The sequence below is a fragment of the Brienomyrus brachyistius genome, chromosome 1, assembly GCF_023856365.1.
Source record: "Brienomyrus brachyistius isolate T26 chromosome 1, BBRACH_0.4, whole genome shotgun sequence".
Taxonomy (NCBI): Eukaryota; Metazoa; Chordata; class Actinopteri; order Osteoglossiformes; family Mormyridae; genus Brienomyrus; species Brienomyrus brachyistius.
The window spans coordinates 2613639-2624871 of NC_064533.1; the positions used below are offsets into that span (position 1 = coordinate 2613639).

General features: G+C 44.5%; 1 protein-coding gene across 1 annotated transcript in view; it reads right to left on the reverse strand.

The window, feature by feature from the left end:
• Positions 1–8950, reverse strand: part of LOC125709304 (cGMP-inhibited 3',5'-cyclic phosphodiesterase A-like) — a 70226-nt gene extending 61276 nt beyond the window's left edge. The window contains exon 1 of the mRNA XM_048977644.1: positions 7394–8950. Within this exon, the coding sequence (XP_048833601.1) occupies positions 7394–8302 (909 nt within the window). The 5' untranslated portion in view covers positions 8303–8950. The remainder of the gene's footprint in view (positions 1–7393) is intronic.
• Positions 8951–11233: the final 2283 nt, after the last annotated feature.

An 11233-nucleotide genomic window follows, 5' to 3' on the forward strand; every position in this document is an offset into this window, starting at 1 on the left:
GGCCATTGCAGCACTACATCTGCGTGCTCACAATCAAAACACAATAACAAGTAATTCTATTAAGAAGCTTTTAGTCAATATTCCACATGCTGGTATAGAGACTAAAATCACTTCATACAGTGAACTGACAAAGTTCCCATGAAGAACTGCTGACAAACTAGAAAGTAAATAATTACTGATCCTAGAATGTAAAAATGTTCTCACAGATTCTGGAGCACAAAGAAGTACTAACAGGTTTTGCAGTGCAACAAAGTGTTTGATGATTTCTTTTGTGGATTATTCCAAAAGTGCTAGAATCCAATTTTTTATCCCAGCTCTCAGACATCATAACAAGCTGGGTTAACAAAAACACAGAAAATCTTATTCTCCTTCTAAAGCCCGTCCCCGTTCCTCTCCATGTGTCATTATGTCAGTGACACCCTAACCCCACCAATGGAGCAACAAGACAACCCAAGGATTCATGAGGCTGTACCCTGAGCACGGCTGGTATTCACTGTACCTTTTAGACAAGATCCGTACTAAGGCAAACAGCCCACTTCTCACACAATTAACCAAACACAAAAACCCAGTGAGCGTCTGGCTCAGAGTCCAAACAGCTTCATGCAATTAGCTGAATTATGCATTTAGCCCACATGCATTTAAGCTGAATTACACAACCAAAGAACATAATAATTGTCAAAAACACTACCAGCTGCATGTTATACAATTGCCTGAGCAATTATCTGATATGCAAATACCCATAGCCTAAACCCATGAATGCCTTTAAGACATAAATTGCACAGTGCACTGTTCAAGGAACATGTTAAGCAGTTCAGGTTAACTACCTTAGGAGTAACAGCTGAGCACTTCCTGGACCTTGAACCTTATCGTTTTGGTCAGCCGTTTTGTTCTTTAATCACTAGACTACCTACTGCCTTTTTTGTATACAGATATGTAAATATTTTTGTTTTGTTGTTATTTTGTTTCCGACACAAGAATGAACACTAAACGGCAAAAACATGTATGACGTAGATAGTTGGTGTGACCGAAAGTCTTCACTAAGGGATCATTCCCACACTGCCTTGGACGAAAATCTTCAGATTATCAAGAAAAGTTCAGAGGAACTTTAGCTACTTTAGCTTTAGTTCGGAGGAACCTATCCTAGACCCAACCCGATGCTAGTTGACGTTGCAGGCATTTGGAAGTCGCCCTTACGAAAATAAGGTTTGTCAGCGTCATTGTAGGCCCACCACCACAGAAAGTGGGGGCTGTGACCTCACAAGCCACCCTGTCCATCGTAGTCTGACACATCAGCTCACACTCTGCTGCCAATTTAACCGTCTTGATTGGGTAATGCTGATGAGATCAGCTGTGACAAGGTGCCTTTCGGGACAACCCCCATTTCCGCTGACAAGTCATGCACTGCCTTGTCCCTACAGCCTGCTGTGACCTCTCACGATTACAGAGGCGGGAGTCTTTCTAGAAGGGGAAAAAAATGACAATGTAGAATGCATTCCTCAATATTCGCAGGTATAAATCAACAAACTGCTAAAATAGATGCAAACAACACTTGCACACTTTGGGTGAAGCATGTGATTTAATGGAGGAATGAGTTTGATGAGGCTGACCAGGAGGCCTTTTAAGGGTGGGGGTTGATTTTCTTAATAGGTCCCACCCCTTGACCTTCAGGAATTCAGAGCATGAACTGAGAAAGCTCTGCCCTATGGGAAACATGCTCACAGTCAATATCAAATGAGTCTACACATGACAGGGGTAGCTAGTGTTCTGGAGGGGGAGCCACAGTGGAAAAAGCGGACCTGAATGAAAGAACCTTCAACCACTCATTCAGACACTGCGGACACAAGGATCCATCTTCGCCCGACTTGACTAAACAGTCTCTGGAGCTGAATAATGAACACTTCATCGATCTGTCTACTGCACTGCCCCTGGAGTCGCCTTCCACTTTAGAGAACATCGGCCATCCACAGCGGCACTACAGTACTACATCCATTATGTGTCACATGGAATGATGAGGAAGCCATAAATGTACAGGTCATATAAACACATCCAGGATGTGTATGGAGGAGGACTGAAGCAGACGCAGAGCTATTTCGGCAGGGGGTTAAAGGCAGGAAATAATCTCATACACGCTTCCTAGTCAGCAGGGGTCAGGCAGCTGCCACGTTCACTGAAGAAGGAGAATCTGCAACGGGATGCGGTGAAAAGTTCTTTTAAAAAATCAGAGATTCAGGCCTGAGGCCGTTTCAGCCCCCTCCTCCACGGAGCCCTCGGTTGTACAAGACGGACCATTCATTAAGTGCCGAGCACCTGTTGACACAGGAGGACGGCCTCTCTCTGGATACGGAGTGATGTTTGGAGAGGGTCAGGGGGTCTGGCTTTCAAACCAATGAGGTTTGGCACGCGGCCGCAGTGGCAGTTCCAAACTAGTCAGAACCAAAACAAATGCAGCTATGCGTCGGTTACACGACGGACAGAACTTTAATAGTCAATACTCCACACACTGGGACCGTATGGTTTTAATAGAAGAATCCGACGGCATCTAATTCCCTAGAAGTATGTTCCTGGGGAAGAATGGCCGCACGGCTCACTTTGCAGTTGGAATCCACCAGGACTTCCACCAGGAACATGCCGTGACTGGCGTTGTGTCAACAGGAAGGGGAGTGTCCAAGTCATCCAGGGAGTCTTGGATAAATCCTGCACACCAACGTCAGAACTAGACACTGGGCACCTGCCAACCACTGACTGCCCGCAGTGAGAGATGCGTCAGTCCTTCCACTTATGTTGCCCTCCCGTGCCGGCATGTGACCCACAGAATGACGGACGGCCATGGGCTCTCTGCCTGCAAAGCATTTTGGGAAAAGACACGACAGACAGCCCTGGCCTAAGAGAAAACCGAAGATGAATAAACTTGTCCAAAAATAACCATGCTAATGGGCTTTTCTAAACCACCTCTCCCACGTTAGCACAGAAGTCATGGTTATGGTGAAAGTTTGGCTTTACAAGGACTCTAATTAGCCAATTAAAAAGGAAATGTGGCCACACGCAGTGAAACCTAGTTCTGTGTGACAGCGAAAACTCTGGCTCCAATTGCGGAAAACCTAGGACTGCTGCACTTCCAGGAATTTTCTTGGGAGTCCGGCTTACGTCAGGCAAAGGGCACAGCTCAGAATCCGTTCACCTTCAAAAACCAAAGCCCCTGTCTGTTCCTCTCTCTTTAGGGATACGGAAGGCTGTGAGTCATACTTACAAAATTCAACCAGGTGAATGTGAAAGGCGCCAAGACACGGACAGCCAGCTTTATAAATGCTTGACGGGTCCAGTGGTGTTACCATTTTAATGTGAAGCGCATGTTGTTAAATCTGAATAGGGAAGAAATTCCTAGATCACACAGCAACCCCCATCACACTGGGGTGACATGAGAACACGCCGGATTCAGGCAAATGGTTTTTACTGGAGTTGAATTTGACTGGAGACCAGTTTCAATCATGCCACTGTTCTGCTGTAAAACTCTGAGTCAGGATTCCCATCTCCAGGAACAGTAGCAGCAGAATGGGGCCGGGATTTTGCCAACGGGCAAGGCAGACCCAGGGGGTGGAGGGAGCCTTGCCGCATTGCATGATGGGTGTCGGGAGTGCGATGGTAAAATGGTCCGAAAAGCCTCCCAAGGCTCCCAGACAGGCATGCTGGGTTAGTCTAAGTGAGCCTTAACCACTTGGAGCGACTCTGTGTGGTAAATGGGCTCCATGTAGTCCCCTGTGGCAGCTGTGGGAAGTGCAGGCATTCCAATATTGAAAAGACACCCCGCAACACGCTTCCAAAACACACTGTCTTTACCGCGATTCAGTGGACAGGCCTCCTGCTATTGTTTCTCTGCCCAATGAGCCAAACCTCAAGTGACCTACTTTCTCCACGCAAAAAGCACGTAGCTGGAAGGGAAAGTGGGACCCTGTCACAGGTACCTAACAAAACAGGCATGGCTGTTCACACAAGTGACTGAGAAATATTTTTAGTGACTTAGGATAAAACCACAATGAAGAATATATTGAGTTTGAGATACAGCGAAAGAAAGAAAACAGCTACCATTAAACATATTTAAACAAAAATGTTCATGTTTATTTAAATAATTTCTACTTGGATATCTTGGATGCCCAAACATCTTGGATAGCTAAATGAAAAATACAAACTTTATCTGATACCCAGGGTAATATTTATGTGGTAACTTGTTATTGTTTCGAATTACTTTGTGGTCAAAACTGGAGCGTTACACTACTTCATTCACATACCTGACTATCAAGTGCTAACCAAACAGTTAACTTGTACAAAACATGATGGCAAACAGTGATCATTGCAGACTGCATCAGATAAGATCAGGTGTAACAAAGACATGAAAATGTGCACATCCAGTGATGATTTCAGTTGCTCCTTGAGAAGATCTGAGATTGTTCTGGATGCATTTTATGGAACAAAACCTTCCATCCCTGCAAATTCCAGTAGAGAATCCAGAATAAAGTCACAGTGACTCTGGAACTATCCCAGTAAAGCATCAATTATCATTATATACAGGGCACAAGGCAGCAAACACTACTGACAAGATGCAGGATGTACTCACACTATCATATACTTGGGACGATTTAAAGTAAAACAATTCACGTTTCTACTTGTGGGATAAACTAGAGTACCCAGAGGAAACACACACAGCAGACATACACAGTACGCACACATGGGTTACTGGCAGCTGTGCAAAGTCATCCAAATATGTAATCAGAATAGAATAAGTTAGACTAACTTTGAATGAGCTCGGTCAATGGCCCAGTGAAGTGATGCTGGTGCTATAAAGCAATAATGACCTTTTAACGACAATGAAACATCATCGGCCAGGGAGTCAGTGGCTACTGGCAGGGTAATCTGCACCATGAACGGATCCCGTTAGGGAACAGGGCCCCCTCCACCCGAGACCCAGAGGAAGTATCCAGAAAAAGGCGTGTCCTGTTTTTGAAGTGCTCCAGTGAGCTTCAAATCCAGTGTGTTCTGGTTGTCTTCACTCTGACTGAGCAGAGTGACTGACACGTGCAGACACCACAAAAGGAAGCTAAGAAAGGGCCAGGATTTACCAATCACAAACCTCCTTGGTGCAGCCTTTTGAAAAGCTGGGGTGACCCCAGGGGGCTTGCAATTGCAAAGTAGTAACAGGAGTTTGCTTTAAAACGTTTTTAAAATTTGCTCCAAGGAACTTAGCAGCACTCGGACGCCCACCTCTCTGCTGACGACGTGGACACCTTGGAACGTTCTCCAATCCTGCACTACAGTGCACCAGCAAACGCTGTCATATTGAAGAATACATCAGCTGGACCTAAACTGTGATAGGAAATTATCATCTCTGTTTGACTTCGCCATATTCACCATGTGCCCTATATTCATCCACTATATTCCCCCTGCAGTGGCGCTGGTCACTGCAGCTTCATAAAGTAAAAATTAAACACCGAAGAAGTAATACAATTTAACTTAGAAGGAACAAGGTTACGACCAGACGCTGTTCCAGCGGTACTGCTTGTAGTTTCACACACTTGTCACTAGAGGGCTTGTATTCCATGAAAGGCAAGTCCGTAAACAACTCAGAGCAAGTCATGTATTTTGTAGTTAATTTGTTATTACTAGTATTATTATTAGGAATAATAGCAATATTATTGTTGTTATTATTAGTAATAGTAATAGTAGTAATTATTATTATTACTACTCGCCCTACCATTATTGTTTTCCTATTATTAAATTGTCAAAATTTAAACATTCATTTTATTCATCTTATTTACAGGTAAGGAAATATAAAAGAAAATTAACATTGTGCCACAACGTGCAGGAAAATAAGTTTATTGCCTGTCTCTGTTACATCGTATTATGCATACGTATTATACGTATGTGTGCAACTACAAATCAAATTTAACATCGAAAAAATAATTATATATAGGCTATATATATCATATTTATATATGCGTGAGTGTGTGTGTGTGTGTGTGTGTGTGTGTGTGTGTGTGTGTGTGTGTGTGTGTGTGTGTGTGTGTGTAATTTTTTCTTCAGTTATGCACAGGTGCACAGATGTCAAAAACCTATTTCACCAGTTATTGTTTTCAAATCAAGATGCTGATGCTCTTTAAGTCGTCTTACACGTAACCCTCCTTACTAATCCGTGTCCAGGCGAAAGTGTGCGAGTCACAAAAAGACCATCGATCCACGCCAATACCTGTTTTTCATGTAAGTTTTCACCGTTGCAATTTGTTTGATAAAAGAGCCACTTGACAGGAAATCGTAGGTATAATCAGTCATACCTAATAGCAGAAATATATACGTATTGGTGTGACTCGTGACCACAAAGATGAGTTTGCTTGTCGTTTTTGAGATTATTCTTTCTGAAAATATTAGTAAGGTCCAAAACTGATAATTTAACAAATGTTTCTTGTCGCCATAAAAATCAAAATATATGCTTTTATTTAATATTTAGGTTGCACAAATGAAAATGTCCAGTTTTCAGTATAAATTATTTAAAAAATCAAAATGTAATTTAGTTGACAGAACATTTAAGCATCTACAGTTGTGCTACAAGTAAATAACAAATGAATACATGTTGTTACACTGTTTTGCTTAGGAGGAAATCTTAAAACGCAGTTTTTTATATTTTTATATAACGTGAAACCTGCCCACCAGACGACGAAAGTGATGCCCTTTATAAATATAAATCCCAAAGACAACTGAATTCTTAATTTCTAGTTTCAAAAATGAGTGTTCCACTTAAAGTTATGACTTTTGATAATCTACTTTATTTTGACTTCATTAGCTGTGTGATTTCTCATATGTGCTTTTCCTTTCTACCCGGGAGTGTCATTAAACTGCATGAAATGAAATGCAAAGCCCCACCGGCACCAAAGTACCATATTTGTATATGACCAAACATTCATATTATATTACAGAAAGCTTTCGCTCAGCGTGCAGATTGCAGAACGGCGCAGGCATATTTTACACGTATATCGGGGTAAATGCAATATCACAAATAAACTCCGGACTAACTATATCAAGCTCTTACCAAAGAGACACGTGAATAAACATGTTAGGATTTTTCTTAAATATCAGCAATAATAATAATAATAATAATAATACACGTCTGCCAAAATAAACCTACCTCCAATACTACATGTAACGAATGCAAATGTCAATTACGCCACATAATTTGCTTCTGCATTGAAAGAGAACCGAGCCGCACTTTGTTCGACTCTGCATTCTGACACACTCCCAAATCCAAAAGCCCGTCGACCGTAAAACCAAAATACCACCTCGGCAAAGCCTGCACACTTACTTAGGCTACACGATATTCGGCAGAGAGGTGGTACAAAACACTCTTGCTTACCTGGTCCCTCTGAAGGCATGGCAGCGATGTCCTCCTGTGCGACTTGCTGTTGGACGGTCTCTCTGCCATGTCTGAGGATATTACGGAGCTGGACCTCCTTCGCCTTTTAAATGCGGGGGTATCTTCCGCCGCTACGGTCATGGAGGTACAGCCCTCCTTGCGGATGCCTTCGGACGGCAGGAGGCTTTGAGCATGCCTCGCCAGCAGGATGCCCAGCACCCCGACCAGGTACGCCAAGTACGGTCTCCAGCTGGCCCGAACTTTATTGAGGGAGATCAGGGAGACTGTCCTGACCGCGCTGATGAGGACGACGACGGAAAGTCCTCGCTGGAGTCTCAGCACCATGAATGCCCCGCTTGCCAGGCAGACGAGCAGCACCGCGATCGCCGTGCTGTACAGCAGCCGGTCACCCGTCCCGTCCACTAGACACCCCGCCGCTGCTTCGCCCACATGGTAAACGGTCAGCAGAAAGACTGAAGTTTTTATGGGGACTCCGCAGCGGATCAGATACAGGCCGACCCAGAAGAAGGCACACAGGAAGGTGGAGACGGGGGGAAGCAAATGCCAGCAAGTCAGCAGCAGCTCCCCGGCGCAGTTTGACACGGAATGAGCAGAAGAGCCGGACTGTGTGCTCTCACTGCTGCCGCTCAGCTCGGCTTCCCAGTCCACGCGTTTGACCACCAGTCCCAGGAAAACGGAGAGAGACAGCACGCACACCGCCGAGGACAATCTGTTGGGACCCCATATGTTAGTGAGCAGGAGTCTGGGCCACGAGCCGCTCTGGGCGTCCTGAGAAAGGAGGATGACACATGTTTTTACGCAGCCATTGCAATCTGCAAGCTTTGGATTCCTCTTCGCTTCAGTGATTGTCGTTACGTCGCTGCTGCTGTCAGAATGATGAGCCATCATCCAAATGCTGTAAGTGCGCCTAATAAAGGTCTTTACTCTGCCCTACCACCTAAGTGTAATATACAGCACGCACGTCAGTGCGCTAAGATGGGTCAGATCTAAAAGGAAAAATAAGCCCAACTTTAAAAACATCATTAATAAACACAATATAGGTGTTAAAGTTCTACAAAGGAGGCAAGGCTGAAGAGTTGGGCATTTTAACTAACATTCGTTAGGACACATTCCCCCTAATCTACTGCAACGCGGCGCCCAGCACGCTGCAAAAACAGCGTTTTATAGATCCAGGCCATCAGTCTTCTCGCATCAACGGCTCGCTGTCGCTTCGCGCTGCCCTCCTTCTTTCTGCTCCTCTTTCACGAGTTATTGCCCCTCGCCTTCAGCTTTCCCTGCTCATGCCAGCGCCATTCCCCATCACACGGAGCACTGCCGGCTCGTACTCCTCTCATGTTTTGGGGATTTTTCGCTGACCTTTAACGACGTGGTAAAAAGCCCGAGGTCCACCTGGGTTACCAAGCTAAAACAAATAAAATTTAGCTGTGATGTGCTGGATGGTGCTGGTGCAGATTGAAGCGAGATTTTGATACGTTTGCCATCCGCCCTGAAAATGCCAATGCAGAAGTTTTGCAGGAGTGTAGCTTATGCACGATCCTCCAGCGGTGTCAATGTGCTGGGAGAAGGAACTATGCAAAGCAGCAGCAACGCGGCGGAAACCATTCGCTAACCAGTACGACAGGCGGTGTCAGATGATCCATCGTTAATTTGCACAAAGGGGTACTTGAATGGATAATACCAGGGATAATACACGCTCAAATCCACATTAATCTCCTTCCAGTTTATCGAAACTGAATCTAATTATTAATATTAGGCTACTATGAAATAACAAGAAGAATTTTAATAAGTCTTTTGTCTGACCTGTATTCCACCCCATTCAGGTAAATACTTGAGCGCAAATTAAATTATTCTCGAGAATCGCCGTTTTATTGAAAAACCCCACTTATCATTCGTGGGGTTTGAAGGACTTCTTCATTCATCTTCGTTATTTGCATATTTTCTTTTTTTTTGCTATTGAAATTTATTACGTATTTTCAGTCCTGATATTTTAATAGGATCTAGCTATAAAGGCATGGTTTAATAGATAAAGACAATTTGCAGTTTTTCCGCATTATTTATACACGCAATGGCCAGGATGGGATTTATCATTTTAATATACTAGGAATTCCATGAAACACAATAAAATATCTGGAAATTAAGTCCCATATGAAGTATGCGATGGGTTCTGTGTCAGAAACAAGTGACGAGTAATCAGCTCACGAGTAATCAGATAAATGCTGATTTTTTTTGTTTTATACTCCGGCTAGTGAGGTGTTTAAAGTCTTAAACTGGTAAACCTCACGTTGAGACAGCTGGTACAGGGACTCAAAAACAGCACGAGTCACGGGTGTGTTTTTTCTTCTTGTTCATCGCGTGTAGCGGGCGGGGGGTCTGAGGCAAGACCAGGCATTTCCCTGATAATAATATAGATGCTCAGGTTTCACGTAGTGGCCCAAATCAGCTTCTCAATGACTAACGTATCGCCCTTTCCGTTTGCCAAACGTATCGCCAATTTAGGCTGAAATATCTTCGTAGTGTTCAACGCCAGTTTAAAGAGCCACCCTTTTTGTGCAATCAGTAACACAACGGTAAACACTAACACTAAAGACAACATTCACACAATTACAACTAATGACATGTACTAGATGACATCCTGCATATGGGAACATAAATCCTAGTTATTAAAAACCCAAATTATTTTTTGCTGAAAAGCGAGTCAAGGCTTTGGGGATACAGAAGGAACGATTACTGAGGGGGGGGGGGGGGGGGGGGGTCTGTTAATATGTCACACACATGAGACCTGCTTAAGACCTCCAGCTGACATGAAGGAAGCCAACCTAAAGTAAATGTCTGTAGCTGCACTGGTTCACAAAAATGTCACAGTCGCACTTCAGCAGCCCGAATCTCATTTGGACAGACATATTAAGTCCAGTAACATAGAATCACACCTGGCAGTCTGCATCTCAGACTCGATTGGCCGTCTGACCGTGGAGCTGGGCGGAACCAGGACCGTGGACTGCACAGTGATACACGGGGAGTTGGATCCGCAGAAGAGTCAGAGAGATGCTGATGAGAAGGGAAGGTACCTCTAGAGGCAGGGCAGCATAAGGCAGCAGGGTCCAGTCTCCAGACCCCGAACGCCAATTGGCTGATATTAGAGGTTGCGCTGCGGTGGAATCTCCAGGCAAATCGCAGTCTAAAGAACTGAGGACTCCTTCCTTCCTTGGCGAATGAAACGGGTAACGGCAGACATTCTGAATGCCATCTCATGGTCAAACGGACTCCTTTGGTCCTCATGAAAGTGGGCGAGATTGCAGCTGATCCCTAGATGATGACCGACACGTGACTGACGTATCTCTGACTCCCGCAGGGCTCCGGCACTTTTTCGACAGCAGCTATGAACCCCCCACTTTTATTTAGCAGGGATTTTGCTTCGCTGCTCCTCACGCCCAGCTGAAGGGCTCAGCGAGCAGCAGTGCCGGCTCGTACCTCCAGGCCAGTGTGTTTGATCCGCTTCCTGCTCGCTCCGTCTGCATGCATTTGCATGTTCTCCATGTTCTTCTGCTTTTGTGTAGCCTTCCTCTGGATTCTCTGGGTTTTGGTCCTGTATTCCATAAAACATTCTGCATTAGGTGTATTGGCCTAACCCTAAGCCTAACTACCTTCATGTGAGCGCATGTCAGGAGATGGCCCTTTACTCAAGGTGTCCCCTGCTTCGTGTCCTGGGTCTGTGATCACTGGGCTCCATGAACCCCACAATGGTAGTCATATTGTATCCATCTTCCTAATTGGATATAACCTTTATGAAAAGGGATGTGTAATATACAAGGCGTAAGGCAT